The 26,415-nt window shown below is 45.4% G+C and overlaps 1 protein-coding gene across 7 annotated transcripts in view; it reads left to right on the top strand.

The window, feature by feature from the left end:
- The window catches only part of BIN1 (bridging integrator 1), a 95,179-nt gene extending 90,989 nt beyond the window's left edge, over window positions 1-4,190 (top strand). For all 7 annotated transcript variants that reach the window (XM_014954643.1, XM_014954648.1, XM_014954646.1 and 4 more), the window contains one exon: window positions 2,393-4,190. In XM_014954643.1, the coding sequence (XP_014810129.1) occupies window positions 2,393-2,500 (108 nt within the window). In that variant the 3' untranslated portion in view covers window positions 2,501-4,190. The remainder of the gene's footprint in view (window positions 1-2,392) is intronic.
- Window positions 4,191-26,415: the final 22,225 nt, after the last annotated feature.

Here is a 26,415-nt window from a genome sequence, read left to right as displayed (position 1 = left end):
ACACTGAGTGGGACTGCTCTGCACAAGCATTTTGGGGCATTTCTTTCTCAGAAAGCTCTCTGGATAGGAAATGAGTGGCAGCTCCCCTAGTTTCTGTGGTAGGAGATGGCATTTTTGGAGCAGAGTTTTTCAATGCCCTCTGTTTGCACTTCAGCTGGATGTGGGTGCAACAGCCATGAACTCGAGACTCTCCAAGCTGCAGAGGGTGAGCTCTGAGTGTTGCTAACATGATGCTGTAGCTGCACTGAAGCCCTCTAACCCTCCTACAGTGTATCCTGTGCTACAGCTCATTTCCCTAACCCTGACCGTATCCAGCCAGGAGACGCTGGCTGTTAACATGTGCATGAACTGTGCACGTGAGTGGAGGAAGCTTAGGATAACAGACCGTGATCCATGTCCCTGCCTTATAGCTTAGGTCTCAGTCTGTGGGTACATCAGCCAGGCCTGGATTCATCTCTCTTGACGGTAAAAGGGGTTGAGGGCAGCAGCACTTCAACGCTGGCACTTCAAATGACGTGGTTCGAAACGGGCGAGGGTCAATCTGGGTCCTCGAGTCTAATCCCTACAGCTGAGGAGACCCTTGGTGGCAGGATGCAGTGGGGGTGATGCATGCTGTATGGCACAGACGCTGTGTGCAAATGGATGAGCTTTTGTGCTTGCCGTGCTGTGAGCTGGAAGCTGCCTTCCAAACACTTGGGCCCAGCATCTTCCGCCTAGTCGTTTGTCTTCCTGATTTATGGCGTGTCAGTCCTTCCTCAGCCCCTGCAGCTGGCTGCTGCAGATGGGCTCCTGTCTCATGCCATTCCCATGACATCTCCTGAATGCTCAAATCTCAGGTAGCAGCAAGGGCTAATTGAGCCTGCAGGCACCCAGCACAGCCTGCAAGGAGCAGGGAACTCGGGTACGGTGGCTGGTTTGAGTTGCAGCCACGTGACACGTGCAGAAACAAGACAAGAGGACAGAACTTCAAAAATGGCAGTGGAAAGCAGTGTGTGCCTCACAGATCACCCCTGGTGAGGGCTGCATCACTCCTGAACTGTGCAGGTATGTTTTTAAAGAACAAGTTTCAAGGGAGGTGTTCCTTGGCCTTGGGTAAATACTCGGGTAACTCCTGCCAGTTCCAGGAAAGGAGGAGTGTGAGCTGCACATGGGACGCCCCGTTCCCCCCCAGCTTAGAGCATCTGATTGCCTGAGCGTTTCTGCTCTGGCAAGTTGTGTAGCTGGATGTGATGACATATCTCTAAATGAGCCTGATGCATGCTTGCTCATCCAGAGGGGTGGATGCAGAGCAAGCAGGTTTGGAGGTGGTGGTCCCCTGTGCAGTTCTGATGCCTCATGCTGCAACCTTAACCCATGGGCTGCTCCACTGCAAATGAATGGGCACATTTACAACGTTGAAGGGGTGTTTCCCTGGTGGCAGCTCCAAGGCATGCAGTGAATAGAGTAGCTGCACATCCAAGCTGCAAGAATTGTAGCTTTCCCATCTTGAATATCTCATCTCCCTCATGCTCAGGTGGACCATAAATGTTGGTGCTGGACACCCTGCAATTAGCAAGGAGAGGGTAGGAAATCTGATTTTTGTCCTGAGCAGGTTCTACCAGGCAGGGCTCCATTTGCATCCCTGTTTTATAGATCTATAGGTTTGGTGGCTAGGGAGGGCCCTTGTGAGAAACCTCGAATCTTACACCATGTGTAGCACAGGTTGGGAAGTTCTATCAACCACATCTTGCATCAAGCCAAACAGCTTGTTGGATTTTGAGAAGATGGGTTGAGGTCCTCAGCTCCCAGTTCTCTAGATGAAATTTTCAGCACAGCAAGCAAGACTCATTTTGCCTGTGTCATCTCTCTAAGATGCTAATCACCCAGGTGCTGTGACTAGAGCAGGGCATGAGCACCTCCAAGGAATGACTTGTCCTTTCCTTTTCAAAGACCTGTGCCCAAGATGAATGGGTGAATTACACTGTGGAGTTGTCCATCTCTTTTCTGACTATGGAGAACGCTAGACCCCTCATATTTAGATAGTGAAAGGTGAGGTAGGTGGTTCCTGCACTGTAGCTCTAGAGATTTTCTTTGGCAAAATTTGTCCTGCTTCAATGGGTGTAAATTATGACATGTTTCTATTACACTTGCTAACTGTTTAGAATTTCACTGTCTCTAGACACTCTGGGTCAGATAGGAGTTTTGGTGGGATGTTGTCTTTTCCCAGGGAATGTGAATGAAAACGTGTTTTTTTTTTTTTTTTTCCTTTTCCTCCATCCTCTTCCTGGATTGTCTCCAAGCCAACTACAAGCATGGCTTTGATATGCCTTGACACCTCCTTGGCCTGCACTCCGTAAGAAAACTCCCTACTCATATCTATCCCTCAGCATCTGATCTCTGTCTTCTTCTCTAGGATGAAGGATGGCTGATGGGTGTGAAGGAATCTGACTGGATCCAGCGTAAGGAACTTGACCAATGCCGAGGAGTTTTCCCAGAGAATTTCACGGAGCGGGTGCAGTGAAAGCCCCAGCCCACCAGCCACATTTCTGCTGGAAGAAAGCAAGTGTTCTGGTAGATAATTGAAAAAGAACAGCGAAATGAAAAGAAGAGAATTTTAAAGGAACAGAAGCCTGAAAAAAAAGAAGTCAACTTTAAGGGTGTGTTCTTCTCAAAGGGCAAGGTTTCAGAAGTAAATTGAAATTCAAAGTGTTATCAAAATATATAGTTATTAATAATAATAAGGCAAGTTGAATACCCTCTTCCCCCTTTGGTTTTAACAGCATTTGGATTCAGAGGACTGATGCAGAAGCAACTCAGTGTGGTTCTCTAAATACTGCATTGACTGAATTGGCGAGATGTCAGTCTGATCCCTGGAAAGGCAGTATTTGTCTAATGGCTTGAGAGTAGAAGCTGCATTTGCTCTTGGGTGGTTCATCTGTTTTGTCTCGAAGGTAGCTTGCATGGCAACAGTAAAAATTCAGCCTTCCCTACGTGTTCAACCTACAGTAGGCCAAACTTTCTGTTATGCTGTTGAAAAAAATATTTAGCGTATAGTGTTCACCAATACAATGTATGTGTGTGCGTGTGTGTATTTTATTTTCTTCCTTTAAAACAGTGTTACACAAACTGTGATTTTGTACGTGTAAAGACAGAAGAAACTACATGGAAAGGGCATGGAGAAGATGAAATGTGTGAAGCTGTGCTCAGTCCGAAGTTCTTTCAAATGCAGATACCTAAATTCTTGCAGTAGTATTGGCCTGTGAAATGCTAAGGGGAATGGACAAATTCAAGAGAAGAAACAAGACAAAACAAGCGGATGCCATTTGGATGGTGCTGAAATTTAGGCGAGGGAATCCTCTGCCCCCAGAACCCTGTTGTCAGTTTCAGAAAAGCTTAGAATCACGTAGATGAAAGATAGATCTCAAATCTGGTTTGTTAGAAAATTAACTTTTAAAGAAGGAGATAAGGGAAGAAAAATTTTCTTCGGAAAGAATTTCCCAGAAAAAAACAATTTGCTTTCTGTGTTTTTAATTGGCATTGTTATTTGTGGAATTGTGTATCTTATATTCCTTTGGAGAGTTCTCTAAGTGAAATACTGTTAGATCAGCTTTCTCCAGTGTTGTGCTGGTGATCAAGGTAACTTCTAGGAAAACTGGACTCTTGAAATGCTCATTTAAAATGGCTGCATGACTTCATGATATTTTAATGCATTAGAAAGGAAGGCAAGAATATCTAAGTGTCAGTGTCAAGAAGACCCTGCAGTCTGGTACTGATGCTGAGACCTTTCCAATACCTTTCCTTTGCTTCTGTTTGTTTTTGAGTTGGTTTTTTTTTTTTAGTCTAAACAAGCAGATGACAAGGCTGTTTCAAAGTGCATATTACACTTGTTAAAATAAGCTGGTCTGACCCTCCAAGACTCTAAAGTCCCACAAAGGTACTTTAAACTTTACTTGAATACTGATGCAGCTGGCAAGCAGGTCGGGCTATTATAATTTTTTTTATGGTTTTCCCCTCACCTTCATGATCTTTTTGCCTTGAAGGGATTTTTGAACAGTGAAGTTACCTCCTGCTGTAAAGGAACAGGATCACTCTCTGAAATAATCTTCCTAACTGTTAGGAGCTGGCTTTTGTCAAAGATGCACAGAATGCTGACACACACTTCCGAAAATCCCACCTTTTCCAGTCTGTTCTGATTATTTGTAGGAAAACAGTGAAAACATTGTAGGGCAAAAGTGGATATATTTTTTTTAATTTTAGTTCAGAGGGACAGATCAGATTTTTATTGGAAAGTAGATTCTTAGAAATGCAAGAATTGCTGGTGTTTCTCCTGCTTTCAGCTTGGGAAATGATCTGTGCTAGTTCTTTACAGCAATGTAACAGGCATCAAAATCTGTCCTATATCCTACATCCCTTCTCCTTTGTTGTAGTTTTTTTTTTTTTTTTTTAATTAAACATGCAGGAATTCATATTTTACATCAGTGTTCCAAAACCCAATAGTATTTAGGGGTAACTGCTCACAATACAGAAGGACTGGACTCCACAAGTTAGAGTATGGTGAGCCATTGCTTTAGAATGCTGCCCTGTTTGATTTTTTTTTTCACCAGGTTTGTTTTTATTATTACTCTTTTTTTTTTTCCAAAATATCTATTTTTATGCATTTGTGACTCCATTACTCCTTTAAAAATATTCATAGAAAAATATACATTTAAATATACATAGAAATATATATATAAAAAGCGGGTTGATCCCCCTTTTCTTTTTTTTTTTTTTTTTTTTTTTTTTTTTAATTAAACATGCAGGAATTCATATTTTACATCAGTGTTCCAAAACCCAATAGTATTTAGGGGTAACTGCTCACAATACAGAAGGACTGGACTCCACAAGTTAGAGTATGGTGAGCCATTGCTTTAGAATGCTGCCCTGTTTGATTTTTTTTTTCACCAGGTTTGTTTTTATTATTACTCTTTTTTTTTTTCCAAAATATCTATTTTTATGCATTTGTGACTCCATTACTCCTTTAAAAATATTCATAGAAAAATATACATTTAAATATACATAGAAATATATATATAAAAAGCGGGTTGATCCAATTAACATAATGCTGTCAGCTTAAAATGTTTATTTTTATGCAAAACCTGTGGATTATTGTTTTTTAAAAAAATGACAAGATTCTAAGTACTAGAGCTGTGATTTTTTTGTCTTGCAAGTAATTGTTCTAGAGCATTTAGAAAGCTGTGCTGATATCTAATTTATTGTTGGGTTTTTGCTGTTTTTGTTGTTGTCTTCTGCTGTGTTTGAACCAGATGACTGTCCCAACAAAAATCCTTGTAAGGCCTTTTCACTTTATTGAGCTTGCGAAGCAACTATCCAGTACTGTATTGTCCCTGCAGAAGTCGTAAAACTCTGCAAAAAAGGGATGTTGTTTTCAGGTCACGTGAGTGATGCTCAGATACTGCTAGTGGGGAGGATGTTGCATCTCTCGCTCCCCTTTTACTGCCCCCAACCCAAAAATCCCAACCCCCAAACCCCAGTTGCTTAGAGCAGGAAGGGTGAGTTACCCGGATCCTGCGTTGCTCACGGAGAAGCGGTGGCAGCACATCCCAGTCCAACGCAGGATTGGACCCACAGTTTATAAATTGCCTTATATGAGAGTAGGATGGCATAGCATGAAGCTTATAGATGGCAATGTTGTTTGGAGCTAGGAGATCTCTTCTCTCCTGGGTCACGTTCAGCCCATTGTGAACAACCACAACTCCTCCCATTTTCAGTATTTTTACATCTGCTACATACCTTGATTCGGGTTGGTATTACCTGGTGAAATGAACTTCCCGTTTTCTTTGGCTTAGGACTGATTCCAATAGAAAGAGTAAGAAATTCCAAGACTGATTCCAAGAAAGAGTAAACTGCCAAGTAGGCTGTGCCCACAGTGGTTTTTCAGTTTGCAGGCTGAACTGAAAAATCAGGGGAAAAATGTTGTACGGGTGACCTGAAGTTGTAAGGGTGACCTGAGATTTTTTTTTTTTTCATTTTCTCAGTGAAATGAAAAAGGGAAAAATCGAAACATAGAAAAAACTTTAATCATTTCAGACCCAAACGAAGCATTTAATTTGTAGGGTTGCTTTCTCACTTTTTAAAAAACATTATTACTTGGACTATAGCAAGTTGCTTTGAAGCAAAAATGTGAAACCTTCTGTTTTGAAAATGCTGAAAGAAAATGTTTTAATGTTAATAGTCTTTTTGCCTTTGCCTTTTTTTCTTAATCTGATGGCTGGTTTCAGTTAACCCTAAACTGCATTTTTTGGTGAATATATTATCCACTGAAGAGCACCTAAAGAAGCCTATTGCCCAGTTCTGCTCCACTGACAGGTACACTGGACACATTTCAGGGATTACTTGGTGTCAGCAAAGCTGCTGTTTCCCATCTAATAATCTTCCACTTTATTGTTTTACTGGTTGAACAATAAAAGCATCTCTCATCCCATGCCATTGACTGTTTTGTAGCCTGGTTTAGAAAGACGTTCTTGCTCTATTGGTCTCAGTTTGGTCACAGATTTGTGACTACAGATTTAGGATGCTACTCCAATTTGAGCCTAATCCCATTGTGCAGTGGGAATTATCGTTTGCCCAACTGATATGAAAGAAATAAGGCATTGCTTTTTCTCCCTTTTTTCTATCTCAGCGATGTCAGTAATATGTCTTTATTAGATAGAATTAGGGAAAGGTCCCAAGGTAAAGATGAATGTGTTGCTCCAGGCAGACTCCTGCACACTCTGTGCTACTTTCCATGTGTGTTCCTCAACTGTCTGCTTTTACCACCTTTGTGTTTCTTGGCTGTGAAGTAAAAGGGATTGTGCAGGCTTCGCTCCAGGTGCTCAGAGCTAGTCCTGCTTTCTGATCCGTTTGCCACAATTATTGAAGCCTTGTTCAGGACCTTTTCCTGTCCCACCATCCAAAGACCGTGGTCAAGGCAAACACCCCCAGGTGAAAGGGGTCTCTCTTTGACCTGGAACCAGGTGTAAGGATTTCATATTCTGCCTGGAATTGGGATGTTGGCTTAGTTAATTTTGCAACAGCTTCTTGAGGGGAAAAGGCCCAAAGCTAAGGAGATACATTATCTTTTTTCATTTTGGGTTGATGTGCTGACTGCTTCACCTCTTGGTCCCCCCTCTATATTTAGGGCTGAGAACAAAATGTGAGTGGTCAAGATATGCATGGTCAATATGGTAACGGGTGTCTCTCTCCTGCAAAGGACACTGAGTTCAGAGTTTCCCCCTTTCTGCTCTGTGCCAGACAGAATGAATGCTCTCTGCCACTCTTGTAGATGTTTTGGATGCTGTGCAGTCCGTACCCCAAAACAAGTGGATGTCATTTGTTTAGAGGATGCAGAGGTGTCTTTCTCAGCCCTTTCTAGGAAGAGCTACTGATCTTCCACAGACAAGGCCTGTCTGCTTCTAACACAGTAGTCTGTGCTTTCTGCCCCCACTCTCCAGCTCCTCCTGCTTCACAACCTCTCCCATGCTCTTTGAGGATGACAGTAGCACAGGGCACTTCCCATCAGCCTAAAACGCAAAGCTAGAAGATGCACCGACGTGTCCATCAGCAAATCATTCGCAGTGCAGCTTGATAATGTTGATATTAGGAAAACAAGAAACAGCTTTTCTTCTGTGGGCTGCCAAAGAAAAGCCCTGCTTTGCCACACAGGAACTGTCACACTGACACTGGTGCAGACACCTCTCTGCTTGCATGCTCTGGTCTACACGTTTCTGAGTAGCAAACTCCTTACGTGAAGGTGTTCTGTGTGACCCCCAGGGCTGGACTGTGTCAACAGCCCTTGTGAAGCTTGGGGTCTGTAGCTGGCATGCGGGGGCTGAGAATTAGACAGTAATTTCAGAAATTTATTTTGTGAGACTAAATGGAGAAGCTACAGCTGTGAAGACTGGTCTGTACGAGCTTGTGCTTTTATGGCTGTAATTCCTTCACCTTTTTTTACAGTGTATTCTGCTAATCCCATCCCTAGTCTGCATTTCACGTAGATGGTCCCTACTTGGAACTTGCCAGGTGCAGTCCTGGGCTTATTGCTTCTCTTTAACTGAATCAAATGGCAATGACTTTGGCAATGTATTGGCAATCTCTTTTTCTTCTGTTAATTTGGTCTCTGAGTTTAACCACAACGACCTGAGAATTGTTTGGGTTTTGAGTGTTTTTTAAAATATTTTAATTTTTGTTTTGTTTAAACAAAGCTGAACAATTCCCATTGTATTCAGAGCTGTGATGCCCAGTTCCAGTGACAAGTACTAGATGGATTTGTCCCATTTTGTTTCTTGGCAATGTTCAGAAATATAATTTGTGTCATCCTAAATCCTGTGTCAGCTCTTCTCTTTCTTACTTTGCCCCCATTTATATTAAGAAGCTGAAACAATTTAAGGCTTCTTTCTTCTCGAAGAGGTGAGTAGCTTCAAAAAGATTTGGTTTGGCTCCAAACCCAGGCTCCATTAACACTGGGAGTTCTTACAAACGCAGGGGGTGGAGAGGGTGATGCTGGTCCTTCTCTGAACGAGTACAACAGCAGAACAGACTCTTCTCGCAGCCATCTCCTCCCGTCTGTTGTGAGGACCTGACACCAAACGGATGCAGTGGATGGAAGGATTTGAGACCTTTGCTTTTTAGTAGCTACTAACCCCAAGGTGATGTGATCTTCATCCTCTAAGGCAAGTTGGTTGATGGGAATATGACTCCACTTGGGCACCCTACCCCATCTGGCCAAACATCTCCCACCTCCCTTCTCCTGTTGGCACACCCGGGTGAGCTCTGAGTTTCCAGGCTGGCTTTGGGGTCTGCCCTTCAATGGGGTGTTTTCTTTACCTGTAGAAAGGGGGTGCTTCTGCCCTTTGCCAGAGTGCTTTGGGATCCTGAAGAGAAAGGATTAGAGGGATTCACAGCTCATAGCGGACCGTTTCGGGGCCACTGCCTGGGATGTCTCATTCCAGCCAGACTCGGTGCAGCCACACGTGGGACACGGTGTGGAAATAGCCAGCACTGGGCAAAGGTTGGGATAGGATCTGATGCAAATCAGTGCCAATTAGCACTTTGATGAATGGACTGCCAGAGTCCTCCGCTTTAGCATGCGGGTGCGCACGCCTGGGCCAGCCCAGGGAGCCGGCCAGATGGTGCCTGCACGGTTCCTTCATTTCCAGACGGCCTGGAGACTTTAGTGCCTTTTAGCCTCTCACCTCTGCAGCACTCGGATGGACCTGGACCAAATCCTGCAGCGGAGGGAGGGAGGGAAGGGGGAAGTCTGTGTCCCTGCAACTATTGCTGCGGTTGGCGACGGGCTCAGCTTGGCATCATGTCTCCTGCTGGACTGAGCCAGGCCAGCTCCGCAGGGGGCTCTGGGCACACCTCCTGGTTGCCCTTCCTCGTGCCGTTTCCTTCTTGTCACCCAGAAAGATAAAGAAAACAGGGGAGGGGAGAAGGTGGCCGAGGGGGAGCAGTGTGCATAATTCATTGTCAGCCGCCTCTGCTCGGCTGCATAATTCATTCCCAGTGATGTCTTCTTGCTCCAAACCAGGGACACTTGGGCTCGTTGGCCACGTGCAGGCTGTGGCTACGTGAGACCTGGCAGCATGTTTGGAGCAGGAGCAGCCTCAAGGGTGCCTGCATCCAACCCTGAGAGCCCTCACCAAGCTGCGGGGAGAACTGGGCTTCACTCCAGGAATGCAGCTGGAGAAGGAAGGCTCTGCAGATGGAGGAGGCACGAGATGGCTCCAGGTGAGGCCAGGGTGCCTGGGAGTGCACGAGGTGGAAGCCAGGGCACTGGAAGTGGCTAGTGTCAGTGGCTGCACGGAATCCCCATGTGAAGGGAGAAGCTGGTAGCAGGGCTGTCCTTCAGTGGCAGGGACCTTGAGCCCCAGAGCAGAGTTGGGAGTCACTCTGCAACCCTGAGGAGGAGGAAATGGGAGTTTGGGCAGCTCTCGGCAGTTTCTCCCGTTTGCTGGCGGGGTGAAGCCGGTGCCCTTTGCAGAGCAGGATTGCCGCTTCAGCAGGAGGAGGAGGCTCTGCTGCCCGTCTGCCGCTCGGCCCAGTCCACAGAGCCATTAATAATGGTGCGGGAACGGGAATGCAGCAAGTGCCCATGATTAATTAGTTCATCAAGGGCAGTTAATGGCCAGCCTGCTCTCCTTGGCCTTGTGGTGCAGGTAATGGAGCAGGCATCAGTTCTCACTGGGCAAAGCACAGCCCTCTGCCAGGAGCGACTGGCAGGATTTGGAAGCTGTTTTGATGCACCACTGATAGGTGTTTGGTGAGATTGTTTTTTCAGATGCTGGGGGGACAGATCTGTAAGGGGACTTGCTAGTTATCTGAGCCAACTCTCTGGCAGAGGCCCAATCTAATATCAGCTTTTTTTTTCCTAGCAGTGGTATTATCCCATGTCTTGCCTCTTGACTTTTTCACGTGTACTCTGCTTGTCTCAGCACTTTCTCATGAATTAATACACAGAAATTCTGGTACCACCTATGCTGCATCAGGCACAGGGGGTGGCAGAGCCGTGCAGTAATGAGGACATGCAAGCAAGGCTGTTTTTTTGAAATCTAAGTAGGATGGAATGATCTGCTCCACAGGTGACCCTGCCAGGCAGGGGGCTGAGCTCCACCACGTGCAGGTCATCACCTCCATCCCAGCTGCTTTGCAATAAGGTAGGAGAAAGAAGAGCTCTAGCAGGAGCGCAAGGTATTAAAATTAAATTGCACACGTTCCTGTTGTTTGGTCAGCATGACACAGCCCAAGGTGTGAAATTAATGTGATGGGACGGGGGCTGCTGCTGTGCCAGTACAAGGAGCAGTGCAAGCCTGTTGTCCTAAAGGGGATCATGTTCCCCTTCAGGGCACCTTTTGTGACTGCCACAATGTTGGCTATTATGGCAGAAGTCAAGAGCGTTTTGAAACTCCTGTGCTGCAGACTGTAATTTCCACCTATCTCCAATTTGGAGGCCTGTGAGAGCCTCCTGGAGTGGCTTCCCTTCTCTAATGTCCAGGATTGCTTCTGTACGTTTCTATCTATTAGAGGCTGCCAGGAGAGATGGGGCTATTGATTTAGCTGAATGTGCTGTATTTGCTGCTGAAGATGATGCCATGGTTAGGAGTGCAGTGATCCAGCCACACGGAGGCACTCATGAAATCTGTGAATGCCTTATCTCAGTGCAAAACATCCCAAATGTCTGATGAACACCCTCCGTATGCCAGACTTCTGGTCCCTGTAAGGAGGTCTGAGTAGAGCTCACGCTGAGAGCATCCATCCTGGGAGCAGGGAGGGTATTTTAGTGGCCAGGCCTTGGCTTTGCTCTTGCTGATCACATGAAGGGTCACATTAGCCAGAGATGCTTTCAGGCTTCTAGGGGATTTCCCCATAACCTGCATCAGAGGCTGGCTTTGCTCCTCTGTGACAAGCAGCCACCTTCCTAAATCCTTAGCAAGTTGCTCCTGGAGACATCTTGTCAAGTCTCATGCCTCCCAAGCCCTCTTTCCCATGGGCAGGGACGTCAGGCAACGCTGTATGCCCTGCCCCACAGAGGTGGTGATGTACTATATCAGGACAGGAATTTTATTTTGCTTTTCCCTCCCCTGTGTGACATCTCCCAGCATTGTTCACTGTCTCTCAGGCTCTCTGCTGTGTCTGCGAAGAATTCTTGCTCTTTCCCATATGATACAGATGTTTTTGCAAGACTGTAAATTACTCCCATCCAGTAACTCTTTTATGAAACACTCTTCCTCTGCGTAGTGAAAAAATGCAACTGAAGTTGGTAATTAAATGTTTACTGTTAAGTACTTTATATATTATATACTATAGATCATTCCAGTCATTAAACAAACCATTTAACTCCCCTTAACAGCATTATTGTCTATTATTAGGTTAATCAGCATTCACATCCTGTAACTCTGCATTTCTATTTAATTAGCCTTTCTTTCTTACTTCATATTTCTATTTAATTAAGCTCAGCATCAGAGCTGAATTCCCTGCACTCAGCACTAGGAGAGGACCTGATCCTTTCAATGCCCAGGGGGGCTGAGGGGGCCAAGTTTTAAGCAGTCTCCTTGAATATTTGCTAAGGTTTCCTTCCCTGAATCAATCCCTGCTTAACTCTAGAGAAATTTGTGTCCATGTAAGAAGCTGTAGGTTTCACACCTTCCTGATTGTCTCAGATGGTCAAAGATGCCTGTTGAAAGCTGTCCTCTCCCGTCACTGAAACAATCTAACCTGCTATTAATGTACTGTCTTAACCACTCAAGGTTAACTTAACAGTTAACCACGGTTCCTTACTATCCACGCTGGCCTCCTGGTGAAATCTTTGCCAATTCATGGCAGTGCTGGTGACTGCTCCGGTATCCGCTCAGAAGACCTCCCTCTGAACCAGTTTTTGCTATTGCTTACAGCACCAACATGACAGAGGGTTTTGGCGCTTTTTTTCCCTCAGTGAAGACAAGTTTGTTTACCAGAAAAGAAGAAATACTGAAAACAAGTGCAAAGGAGGATCACAGATTTTTAAATCTGGTTTGTCATCTCACAGGTTTCAATGTTTCATCCAGGTATGTGTGGGGTAAGGAGTTCATTTTCTTCCTGGCTAGAAAAGCAGGGAGCTTGTGTTGTGAGGGGCTCACACTTCACTCTGGATGTCGGGGTAAGGATCAGCAGCAGGGATTAGCTTGTATCTTACCTGACCAGGGCAAAAAAAGTCAATGTTGGTGCTCTTCCACTTGCTCACAGGCTCTGGCCATGGGTGTGAGCTGGGGCTGGTGGGACAGGCCGTAATATAGAATCAGAGAATGGTTAGAATTGGTGGGGATTTGTCAATGAGCATCAGTTTTATACGCAACTCTATGAGCTCCATTTGACAAACCTTTGCAGAGCTGGTCCAGCTTTGATTTCTGGAAGGATGCACTTTTAACTGGTGTGCTAGCTGGTGGATGGCACTGGCCCATGAAACGGGCAGGTATGAGGAGGCCATGGGACCACGCACGAAGCTGCGTGAGGCCAGGCTGGGCTTTGGGCACTGCTGTGATGCTGTAGCTCATACCACGCCTGCTGCTAATGTGCTCTTTTGGCATAAACGTGTGCTCTGTGCTCTCAATCCCCGAGCCCTGGGGTCTGCTACAGGAGGCTGTCAATTGTAATCTCTCCCCCTCAGACATTTATGGGAACACCCAAGGCACCCAGCGAGACAGCATTACTGGAAAACAGATTAAGTAGCAGGCAGGGAACACCTTGCTTGTCACCGCTTAACATCCAAGCTGCAATGGCTTTGAGGAACTGTCTGGGCCCCTCCAGAGTCCCTGAGCAGCTCTTTTTGCTAGTACCAGTCCAGAACAATCAGCAAATTGAGTTCTTTTTATTAACTTTAAAAGAAGACATTAGCCTCAGCCAGGAGAATAAAACCAATTTATGAGGCAATTAGCTCTGCAAAAACATTTCATTCTCCCCAGAGCAGCCATCTGAGGAGCATCTTATTCCAGCTGCACAGCTTCTTCCGGCCTTGGGTTTATAGCACATTCCATTTATCATAAATAATAATAATGTATAAACAAATGGCTTCCTGATGTGTGTATGAGACAGCCAGGAAGGTCTTCTCTGCCTGACACTAGACCACGTTGTTGGTTTCCTCCCTTCAGGTGCCATTCCTGTGGCCTGTTACTGGGTTGTGATTCATTTTGATGCTCAAGCTTTTTGTAAGCAGTACTGTCTTATGTGGACTTTTCATGGGATCTGCAACAGGGGTAGTTGCAATCCAAAGAACCTGAACTACATGAAGAGGTTGTAGCAGCAGACCTGGAGAGCTCTGTGTATATTTTCCAAGGCCCTTTGCAGGAATTGCAGCTTTCTCAATCCACAGGAATTGCCTGTTAGTGCTGGAAGTTCCTGGAAGTTCGGGCAAAAGCCAAAAATGGGGTCTTCCTCTGCCATTATTGTCCTGATCAAATAAATTCTGGATGATGAAGGTGGTGCAGAGATGAATGTGAGTTGGGATTGGAGTTGACACAAAAGTTTGGTTTGCTACTTGTGGTCTACCTGAGACTTCCAAATCTGCTTTAAAAGCAAATTGAGATGAAAAGTTAAAAGTCAGTTTCAATGAGCTGATGCAAAATATTTTTCTTCCTAACACAGAACCCCTATTTTATCTGTTTTCCCGTTTCAACTTTTCCATTTTATTATAAACATCTGTTTCCTGATTTTAATTACATGATGCTATTGTGGAAATGAAAACTGTGCTGTCAAACCCAACACACTAAACGGTAACATTTTTACTACAAACATTCTCAGCTGAGTTAGTGAAGTTTGACAAAACTTTATGATTCTGTTAACTCAACGTTTTTTTGACAAAAGGTGATGCAGCTGGAGGAGTGCTGACCAGCTTTAACTTATAAAAGGAGCACTCCTCAGGAGAAGAGCCCCAGGCTTGCACCATTTTCACCTCCATCAGCAGGAGGGAATCCTGTAGGGCTTAGTGTGCATTAAGAAACCAAAGGGGAAAAAAAAGTGCAATTGTCTGCTAAATTATGTGTCATCATATTAAAATAGCCAGAAAAAAAAAGGGGTAACCCCCGAGATTTTCAATATGAATCAAGATGCCCAAAAGACAATTTCCCTTAGAGATTTTTCAGGTGTTAAAATTGAGGCTTTCTGTGTCTCTGTTTCTCTCTGAGTCCTGATTCTGAATCTCAAGAAGGATGCACCCAGCCCTGAAATGCAACAGTCCTTGTATTTATTAGGCTAAAGAGCATGAAAGGGCAGGGGAAAATTGCTGGAAGTCAATGTTCAGATTCACAACCAGCACCAGTCCTGCTGGTTGCTGTGACTCCTGGATGCAGCTGTGGATACAGCATAGGAAGCACAAATATTGGGCAGATTTTACTAGCCTTGAATGTCTCATTGCTGCCTTTGGGCGTTGAATTAACTACCTCACAGGACCACCACCTCAGGCATGGTGGCTGCAAGACCCTGGGAGGTGAGCTGCTGGGAAGGGGACTGTGTGGGTGACCCAGCACACTCAAGCCTTTTGCAGCAACTTCCCATACGGTTTCCAGTTGTGCACTTTCCTCATGCTCCACACTGCAGATTAAGCGTGGGATTTACAGGCACTCAGAAGTACTGCTATCAGTAGCTTGACCAGCCCAAGTCTATCAGTGGCTTTGAAGGGATTTTTTTCTTCTTTATTTTTTAAAATCCTCTCCTGCCCCACTTCTTTCTCCATCATTGAGTTAAAGGCCTGGTTAACATCTCCTTTGGAATAATTCTGCCTTTAAATTTTGATGACTCAGTGAGTCCAGTCTAGGCTTTTTAAAAGCTTTTAATTCTAAGCTTTGGGGGTTTTATACAGCTGGTTAAACCTGTAATGACTTTTCTTCATTCCCACTTGAACTTTCCACTATTCTGGTGCTCTTTAACTCCTGCAAGGCCTCATTTAGGTTCCATCAAAGGACTTGCACAAGGAAAGTCCACACCTTCTTTTTATTAAAGTGTGGGTGTATAAATGGTGCTGCCATTGAAGGGATTAAGTGTAGCCTGAAGAAAACAACCTCCTAAGATATATGGCTACCATGGCTGCATTGTTCTGTATGGAGCCTGCAGCAACTTAAATGCTTCCTCTACATATGTGTCTGTATGTAAGTATGTAATACACCATGCACTTACAACACTAAATTAATTCCTGCTTCTGCCCTCCCTAGGCCTGTGCATAGTACTGTTTATTTCAGATCCAAGCAGTTTTCACATCTTAGACTGTATGACCAGCAACACAGATGCTTCAGCAAGCTGGAGGAGGTAGCATTGCTGGCCTTAGATGAAGAAGTGGATTCAGCCTAGTTTTTGAAACTGACGGGTTGGTTTCATGGTCAGGGTTGGTGCCAACCATCTCACTTGCTGAGCAGAAAGATCTTGAGCTGCAGAAAACAAAATTATGCTTTCCATGGCTAAAGGCGAAGAGGCACATTGGCACAACAGTAGCAAAAAGAGCAAGTTTTCCGTAGCCCCTCTCTGCAGGACAGCTAGCCAGGGCAAGCTTTTGTGAGACACCCCTGCTGCTGCCAGCTGTGGGGTGTCTCACAGCAGTGGCAGTCCTAAAACACCTCTACTGGCCTGCCTTCAGGTGTGAGATTGTCACTAGGCAGTTGCTTGAGTGGAAGAAAGAAGAAAAAAAAAAAATAGCAAAGAAAACAGGGGGGAAAAAAAGGGTGAGTGAATACATTGTGTTGTACTAGGAAACCATCTTCTGTTATCTGTGTTGTTACATGCATCAGCTTTCATAGGATGCTTAGTTGTCTTCTGGCCAAATATTCCTATGCTGATGTTCAAAAGCTGTCCCACTTTGATGCTCACTCATACAAATGTTAGCAGTGCTGTAGTGGAAGCAGCTGTCAGCTGGATAATTGCATGGAGGCTGCTGGGTTGCCGTGCCGATTATGGAACGATTTAGGCATCCTAGTGGGAGGCTACAGTGCGATGTTTGGGCTGGATTTTCTAAGGTGTTTAGGTGCTGGAGGATTCAGATAAGCGCCTGTGGGGACTGACAATGCCCGAGAAGCCTCTGTGCTTAAATCTTACTGAAATCATGGGTGTTTCAGTGGTGGAGCCACTCTGATTCTTCTGGAAAGTACCATCTATAAGAAGAAATATTGGTAACGTACCTTGTGTCACGGAGAGGTGGCAGCTACAAAAATACCCGATGCCAAGTTAGAATAAACAAGATAAATTTATAATTTGTTTCCCTTGCTGTTGAAAAGGGATTTGGATCAGGGATTGGAAGGGATTTGAAATAGAGATCATCTACAATAAAGGGTGGATGGGTCAGGAAAGAAAGTTCAGCTGGAGCAGGCTTCAGGAGGGCTAGCTTCAGTCTTTACCCTGCTCTAGACTTGTTGTGGGATCACAGGTGGTAACAGAGGCCCAGCCTCTTGATGATATAGCAGTTGAGGCTGGTTTAGAGTCTCTTACCTCAAGTTCTGTTTAGTCCCTGAGCAGGTTTTGATGGCCATTGTATCCAATTTCTGTCACAAGTTACTAACACATTGTTCTCCTTTGGCTGTTTGCGTAAAATATAATTTCTTGTTACAGAAGATTTTATCTGCCCCTGTTCCCCTGGGCTTCAGGGGGAAGCCCAGCTCCATGCCTGAACTCAGCCCAACTGGGCAGGCAGAAGCCTGAGGAGCCACTTTGCACGTGCAAAACCTGCCCTTGAAGGCCACGTACCCACACAACAGCCCTGTGTAGCAAGTGGCTGCATATGGCATCTCTCACCAGTGCCTTCAAGGGTTTTCTGTCAGAGTGGACTTGGTGTTCCCTATGCTGGCACCTTCTGCTGTAGGTGGAGGTTGAGGGTGATGGTTACTCTCTGCTGGCTGGCACTAAGCAGTAGCCAGGGGCTTCTTCCTGTCTCCAGAACTGATACTGCCCATGTTTTCTCAGCAGAAAACCTGTCACAAAAAGCCCAGTACCATGCTAGGTTGATGTGTGTCTCCTCAAGGTTGATCTTTCCTTCAGGACAGGCTGGAAGAAACATGTCTCTCTTGTAAATGTCATTGCAAAAGGGATAAAATGTCTTTTCAGTGTTACCAGAGACAGCACTGTGTGACTTTGCTTCTTCAGATATGAGGTTACAGGGCAGCAGGCCATCTTCAGCTGTCAGACATGGAGAACAAGCCGTGCCCTCCTCTTCTGGCTTCTTTCAGGCTTGATTCTTCCTTACGACATTCAGATCTTGCTACAACCGGGGTCATGGCTGACTCAGGAGCTGGGCTTTGACAGGGGTGAGTCCTTGCTTGCAAACAGTTCCTTTGCAGCTCTTGTAGGACTTGCTGCTGTGGCATTTGGGTCTTTTACTATGATCCTGCCACTGCCACCCTGTTGCAATTGCCTTCCTTCAGCAGAAACATTTCATGCAGATCTCAGCTCTGCAGTGTCTCAGCCTGGCTCTGCATTTTGGGGGAAAAAAAAACCAGAGTGGGAGGGAGGTTGTGGAGCCCCAGCAAGAGGCAAGCTCCCCACATCCAGCCTCATGCTGTGGCTGGAAATTGTCTTGCAGGTGTCACCGGTCCGTGGGATGGGATGGAGGGAAACTAACAGGCCTTATCTCAGCTGGGGAAAAGAGCTCTGTAATTAGGATAAAGCCCTACAGCTGCCAGCTTTGTAATTTCTTTTCTGCTTTCTTATTACAGGGAAGTGAGTTGTGTCACCTGCTCCTCAGAGGATAAAAGTTTTGTTGTCTGAAGCTGGATTGCACCCAGGAGTGTGGTCCAGCCATCAGATGGAGAAAAGGGCAGAGGATAATGACAGCTGGGCAGGGTTTTCAGCAAAAAATAGCAGACGAGGCCACCTTTTCTAATGAAAAGGAGGGAGACGAGGAGCTGGGGAGTGTGTGTTACAGTCATTAGCAGGGAGTTTAAAAGAACCGGCAGCGCCCTGTGTTTTAAAGTCCAGTCGGTAGCACTTAATAGCCCCAGCTTCCCGCAGAACTCCCTCAGCCTGTTTGCAGTCGCTCCCGGCAGCAGGACTGGTAGATTTATATGACTTTACGGGGGTACCAAAGAGTTGCTTCGCAGCACGCCACCGTTTCCCCTTAATGGACTCTGTGACAAAACAAATTTCAGTGGTGTAAAAGCGCCGGGGCTGCTGGACCAAAGTAGCCCATTTGCAACACCCTGTGGTGAGTGGAAGCCACAGGACTAGTTATAGCCACGCTGAAAGGCAGCAAAAGAGCTCATCACACCAGGCACTTATAAAAGGACAGATTTATAGCACTGGCTTGTGCATTATAAGTAATATCATTTTTTCTGCTCCTGAATTCAGGCTAATGTTAAAGAGCCAGTGTGCTGAGTGTTGCACAGGACATGGCAGACAGGGTATCTCCATGAAACACTTCAGGGAACCTGTGTGTGTTACTGATACGCTTGTGCAAGGGCATATTTCTTCCTTCAAAATGACTCAGTCCCTGTGAGGAAGCAAAATAGACCCGGTGGCCAGGTCCCCTGGGAGCAGTGTGGCCTCTCAGCCATGGGGAAGTCGCACGAGGCAGGTTGTAAGCAGGGAAGGATGCGTGAAGGGTGGCCCTGGCAGAAGAGGAATAGCTTGCTGTGGGGAGGGAGAGGAGGTCTTACAGTCAAGGCTAAGAACACAGTCACAGCTTGTAGATAAATGCCCAGGTATGGGTAAGGACCTTTATGTCATGGTGGCAAGCAAAGTCTCTTTCCCTTAAACACTTCACGTTGCATCTCTTTTTGGAACTGCAGAATTACTCCCCTTGAGGAAGGCTGTGAGGTTCAGCAATGGCTCTGTCAAATTTCCTTTTAACTTTCTGTCTGTGGAGAACAACCAGGGGATCTGGATTGATGCACTGGTGTTACAGCTGACACCTGACAGGCTTTTATCTAGACAGTGCAGGTATGGGTTCAGTGTCTGGTTGTCTTATTACTTGGACTTTAGGAATGAGATTACATCTATTCCACTTTAACTTATTATGGAAGTTGTCTAGAGCTAAGCTGGCAGTCCAGTGCCCAGGAGGGGAGAGGAAAAGCACCTATAGGTTACAATACATGTTGTCTGGTAGTAGATGCCTGATGTAGACCAGACAAAGTTGTCCTTGTTGACTGAAGAGGAATTGAGCTAGCTAACTCAGATATAGATAGCACCAGTTAGGTGTGGGGAACTGAAATACACTGTGTGGACAGAAGTGGCATTCCCATGAGTTTTCCCATGAGCTTAAAGGAGGGTTGAAGTTTCCCATGTTCAGATGATAGTTCCACGCTGTCTTAAGTACATGCAGTCACACAGAGCAAGGGAGCAGTCCATCTCAGTGGATCGAACCAAAGCAGAAGTTAGGCATGTCAGGTCTGTCTGGATTTAAACCAATTTAGACCTGTTCTTCCTTCAGCCCTGTGGGTATTATTGGAGAAAGGCGACTTCTAATACTCCAGTTCACACTCTGGCCACCTGATAGAAGACTAACACTTGTTGATAATGAGCTGAAATCTCATGTAAGTCCCCAAGCACGAGTTGTCAGCCATACATGAGTACCCTCAGAGGGCAGAAGATCAGGTGCGTGGTGCTGAATATGAGGTATTGGGGTGACTTTGAATGAGTGGGATGTATATAGAGGGGCATGATCCGTGCTTAGGTCTCCAAAAGAACCCAGTCTGCAGACGTAGGTGTCTGAGAGTCTGCAAACTGTGAGTAGCCAGTCTGGGATCATTGAGTACACCCACACTGCTGGAAGTACACGGGGACTGGAGTGTCATTCCCAGGATCCTACTCCATCTGTGGCTTCTGTGGTGTAACCCAAAGGTGATGCAAAGAGAAAGGGAACTGTCTGAAGCCAGAAGTAGTGTGAGAGCTTTTTTCATGGCTACAGGAGCTGCTGCCTGAAGCAGGAAACACAAAGATCTTGTTGTTTTATGCAGCTAAACTTCTTGCTTTGCCTTGCTGCTCTGCATATCCACCAGAACAGCTCAGGGTGGCAGTGCTGCCTTGTGGTTTGAACTGTTCCCTGGGCTGATTTTCTTTTCTTGCTGACACGCAGGGAGTTGTATCCCCAGAGTGAGCATCAGGGGTTTCATATAAAAAAAACACAGATGCAAACTGCAGAAATCGTGTGTCCCGCCATGCTGGGTTTAATTAAGGGCACACTGAAAAAGTCCCAGTTCTGTAACACCTCTGTGCAGTCACGCTTTGTTTGAATTCAAGTGGCTTTATGGCAAGACTGATTTTCGGCTCACATCTGGCAATATTAAATCACAGCCCTGTAGGAAGAGAAGGTTATTTCTATTTTCTGCGTTTGGAGTAACTACATGTGCCAAGCACACATTTCTGCTACAACTGGTAGAAAGAAAAAAATATGTAACTGCTGTAGGAAAGATGGGAAAGGAGCAATGTGAAATGCCACACCATTGATTGTTAGGGCTGCCTAGTCCCAAAGGAAAGTGTCGCATTTGAAGGACAGCACTTCAAATGAATATCATCTGACTGGGAGGCAGCAGTGGCACGCGTATCTGGTATGGACACAGCCTCGTGGTGCGCTGGTTGCTATTCCACTCTTTGCACTGACCCATCTCCTGGGAGAGATTGACAGTGTCTCATGTTTGAGAAACTTCAAGCAGCTGATATACGGATGTAAAATCTGCCTACTAAATATGTTTCATTTATTTTCCTATGCAACTTATTATCTATGAAATCTATTTATCTAATATAATCTACTTAATTAGATACAGTTGTATAAAAAGAGATTAGGGAAATTGGGTGTTTTTCCTAGCCATATCCACTTTATCCACCCAAAAATCATTGTACAACTTGATTTCAAGAATTTCCCTTATTTTTTCTGAATTTCCAGTATAGCGTGACTTAAGGGTACCTATGCTGCACAGTTACTTTTCCCCTGAACAATAGATCTGTCGTGTGGATGCTCTGTGCCTTTTATGTGGAACCTGTGGCAGGGACTCCCAGACGGAAATAGTCCTCAAGATGCATAGAGAGATATAGAAATACATTTCTGTATCTATACATGAATCACAAATCCAAACGCTACCTCCCCGCCCCCCCATTTACAGTGGCTGGCTGTCGGTTTTGTGGTGGGGAGTTTCAGGAGTGCTGGTAGGAAGGTGTCCTGTCACTCAGGATTATTCCAGCCTCAGAGGTAACATCCCATCCTGGCCCAGTGGCAGATCTAAGGCCTGAAATATCCTTGAAGCTTTGTTGATTTGGGAAGAAAAGCGCCTCCGCTTGTTCTAGGCAACATCAGGGCCTCCCCTGAGCTTAGGCAACGTCCTAAATGCTTAGGCAGTTGGCTTTCAAATCATGACTCCTCATCCAGCTGGAGGCTTCCCTTGCCCTGTCCTTTCTCCTTACTGTGCTTCGGATCTGCTCTTTGTGCAGTGAAGTAATAACCCTGAGCCATAAGGGGATTAGTTAATCATTGTGCTTATAAAGTAGTGTCAGCAGTGCTTAGGCAGTGGTGGTGGTGGTGGATGACCACATCCACTTGCTTCCAGATCTGTGTTTTACCACACTATGGCTATTTGGAGTCAAACTTGGTGTTTGGGGAAACAGCTCCATCAGAGAGAAGGTTTGCTTTTCTGTTCTTTTCCCCAAGTGCAAAACAGCAGGATATTTTGCCAAGGCTTTGGAGACTCTTTGGCTTGAAATAAAAAGGAGGAGAAGCACAAAGAATAAGGAGAAGCAGCCATGTGTAAGATGGAGCCAAACACAGTTTTCTAGGATTTGCAAACCCCATGAAATCCAGGCAGGGCGTTTTATCCCTCAGAACAGGGACAGCATTTGCTTTTTTGGAAGTTGAGAGATTCTGTCGACTGTCTGCAGCACGAGTCTCCGCTGCTGTGCTGCTCCTGCGGCTGCTAGAAAGGGAGCACAAAGGCTCCTGTTTAGTAGACATGGCCAAGAATTTCTCTGAAGCATCAGATGTCAAATCAACATTTTCAATCTCTTCTCTCTGCCCGAGTTGCTTTTCCTTCATGTTTCTTTCACAGCTTTTCTCCTTCTAAATCCTCCCCCTCCTTCTCCCTGATCAAACCCTTTCTCTCATGGCAAACATCATTACTACAGCAGGCAAGATGAAATACGCCTCACTCTGCCTCAATCCCAGTGCAGACAGAAACCCAAGAGAGAAGGGCAAAGAACAGTGTAAATAAGGAGGTTTGCAGAATGCCAACACAGCAATGGCAGTGAGAAATACAAGACAGAGCTGTTAACCACACAAGGAAATAAATGCTCCTGTGGGAAAAATCATACACTAATGCCTATTAGCTTAATAGCCCTGTGGTTTAGGCAGAGGGCTGAGAGACAGGGGGTCTGGGCTCCGTGTGCTGCTGCGCCGCAGCCCGGCTGTCGCCTGGGAGGCTGGATGCTCGCTCTGCCCTTGGTTGTCTTTGCTTTTGGCTTTGCCACTTTCCAGCTTGGAACAGGAATAGGTTTCTTCTGGGGTTGTCAGACACAAGCAGAGGTGGGCAATGCCGAGAGGAGCCCATGCTGTTAGAGGAAGGAGTTACCATGTGTGTCTACACACTTGTGCAAGGGTCAGATCTCTCCCCCCATCTCACTCTCTGGCCGGAGGCTGGAGCTGAATGAAGGCCTCCAGCATTTCTCTTTAGAAAAGAGATTGCACACAACATGCCCAGTCCAAAATCAAAGCATTCCGTGGCTGTTTTGTTGGTTGTTGTGAATTTGGGGGCTGAACCTCAGAGTAAAAAGGCACGGGAGGAAAGAGAATTAAATGGAGCAAATGGCAAAGCCAGTCCAATGGGGAGCAGGAGGTAATCAACAGCACCAGTTTACCGGGAAAGTTTATGAAGGAAGGAGAGCAAAGTTTCCCTCAGAGAAAAGATAAAGAGGTAGATTATGATATACTTTACTTCATAGTGCTTTCTGAAAAAGAGCCAAGGGCATTGTTTTCTACTTTAATATTTTGTGTTAAACATTAAAGGGATGAAGGCAAGGAGCCTGAGTAGCTATGAGCTAATCCGAAAAGCAGAGATTTTTAGGCTGGAGAGTAGAGGGACTTTATTGGTTATTATTAAACTTTTCAGCTCACAGTGGACAAGTCAGTATTTATTTTTTCTTTTGGCTGCTACTGTTTCCTCCTTCGATTGTTAAATCCCCTCTCTGCCTCGAAATGCCCTACTTTGAACAAAGTCTGCTTGCACCTAGCAAACGGTCTAAGGATGCTGGGAACTGAGTCACTGGGGGCTCACCAGGTAAGTAACTCAGTCTGAGCCCTATAGAGTTGAGATTTGGGGAGGTGTGGGGTTAGTAAGAGATAAACACCCCACTGTAGCTGTTAACACCAGGTTTTGGGGGCAAGAACATATCAACTCCCAGCACCTTTTTGCTGTGGGAGGGATGAGACCTTAGGGAGGAGAAATAAGGGCGTGAAATCCTGTGTTACAGGTTACGAATATTCTGGGCAAGAAATTTTAAGGAAGAGTGATTGAATGGAGGTCCTATTAGTAACTCAAGGTGTGAGACCTTTCTTACTTCAGATTTAGCCTTCTAAGGCTGCTAGGAGTTAACACACAAGTAATTACCAGGCAGTGGGTAAATGGTGATGTGATAAATACCCTAGGGGAAAGAGGGGTCTCTAATGAGGAAGGTGTTGCCAAACACTGCAAAAGGCTTCATCAAGTCAAATATTACAATTAGCTGTTCACTACTGCTCCTTACATTGCTTAAAAAGGAAGGGCAAGGTTTCCTACACCTGGAAATTTCTGCAAGCATGGGGGTGAATTTTGAATAGACATTAAAAAAAGGTGAAATTTAATATTTTTCCTCTTATGTCCGTGTCACGTCAGATTTACTGCTTTGCAGTGGCTGGCAAGAAACTTATTAGGAAATAATACTGCTACCTTAAAGCTGGGGTATTAATTTTAGTTGATTACTTCTTTGTGATGATGATGGAAGTGGAATATCAAAGATGGGCAAACATTGCAGCACATGCTCTTGCTGTTCTGGAAGCACACATGGAGCCCTAAGCTGTTCTCAAGGCTTTTCTTTCCCAGCTGGCCGAAATAAGCCTGCGCCAGCCTTCTCCTGCATCCTGCTAGCGTGTGACCATCTCCCTGTCTCTAATGCATTCATTATCACCGTGCCACTGCAGGGTGACAGATGAGGAAGCGAAGGCAGGAGGAGGACTTAAACCCCTTGGCTCCCGTGGGAATGAATCACTGAAAGATGGCTTATGGAGTTGATGAAAGCGAATAGAAATCGCTTGGCAGAGGAAAGGAGCTGAATCTACATCACTCCATGATCTGAAAGGGACAACCACAGCACAGCGACAGGACACCTAGGGTATATAGGGATGTGTTGGGAGAGGACCACAGTGTGCAACTACTACCAGAGCAGCGTGAGCATGTGTCCCTGGCTCTTGCAAATGTCTCACTGTGATTTCTGTGCTGACAGCCTAGTGCTATCACTTGTGCCCATCACCAAGATCCAGCTCTGCTGTTTGAATCTCTCCAGGCTTTCCCATGTGCTGGATACACAAGGCTTCAGCCTGCCTCCAACTCTCCCCGAGGGCTCTGGTCGGAAAAGGAGCTGCTTTTCCCTCCAGGCTGCCTTCTCTACCTGCCAAACATGTTCTTCACTGCAAATTGAAGCATCTGTTGCCTACTGATGGTAAGACTGAAAAGCCAGCATCTGAGGATAAAATGCAAAGGGAAAAAAACTGCTCCAGTTGCAGCTGCCAACAGGGAGCAGAATGAAATCAGGGAGACTGAGAGCTGGTCAGAGGAATAACAGCCCTCAGGCCTTCACTGGGTAACATCCCTGGCAAATCATGCTTGACACAGATAGTCAAATATCTTGCTTTTTAATATCCCACCTGAGGAAATGGCCCCTCTATGGTCCCACCCCCTTAACAATTTTGTCCCTAATGTGAATTATGAAGGCCATTTTCCTGCAATAAGATGTATTTCTCTGTGGAAACTTCCCTTGCAGCTGTGAAACAGTAAACTTTGGCTTTCAAAGAGCAGGTACGATCAGAGATTCTGGTGGTGGGAGGATATTCGTGTGCATACATATATGTACAGATGTTACTTACAAACAAATTAGGGTTTGTTTTCCAAACAGACTTAATGCCTGATTTTGGCGTGTTTGGCTTTGTAAACTTAACACATCTTTCTAATGTGGTAATTCACAAAAAAAGTTTTCAGTCCCCATTAGTCTGAATCTGTTATCTCTGCTACATCACTGCTAACTTCAGTGTGGGCTAGGGAACATGGTCCCCAGCTTTCTCCAAAAAACACATGAGGAAAGAGCACACTGCAGTTTACAGATGCAATGGATTGATACTTTATGAGTGTGTGTCCCTGTGTCCACTTCATCCTCAGAAAACATGGATCTGTGGCCTGTTTGGTGAAAGAGCTTTGTACCTCAAATAGCAAAGCAAGCAATCAGCAACGGAAAGTGTGAAAGAACTCTTTTTTTCTTTTGGCCTTTCTATTCATAAAGAAATTGTCCAATCTATCCTAGTGCATTTGTACAAGCCTAAGCTGGCAAGGAAAACACAGGTTAAAAGCAATGCAGTGACTTGCTGTCTGAAGCTTGTTTGGTTCATAATGGTTATTTGCAATATACTGGATTGTACAAATATAGGGTGTTTCACACAGGGTCAGACTGCAGTCTCTCTCCCTTCAAGGCAAGTCTTGGGGCTCAAAGAAATTACAAACACAACTTTGCTGCCTTCTTGCAGATGTGCTTTTAGGGGTCACAGGTGGAGGGAAAAGTTAGAGGTAAGTGTGCTTTCAGTCTCTCTTACCCAGGGCTCATAGCAAGCACTAACCAAGGCTGTGGCTCTCTGCCTGTTATACAAAGCAAGTAGTAGCGCATCTTAAAACAAGTTATATGCAGTTACAGACTTCAGCTTGAAAAAGTTCCCAATGGGCCCTGTGACTT

This window comes from Calidris pugnax, unplaced genomic scaffold (genome assembly GCF_001431845.1).
Source record: "Calidris pugnax isolate Ruff unplaced genomic scaffold, ASM143184v1 scaffold103, whole genome shotgun sequence".
Classification (NCBI taxonomy): Eukaryota; Metazoa; Chordata; class Aves; order Charadriiformes; family Scolopacidae; genus Calidris; species Calidris pugnax.
The sequence above is the reverse complement of the archived record's forward strand: the minus strand, read 5'-3'. Positions and strand labels throughout refer to the sequence as shown.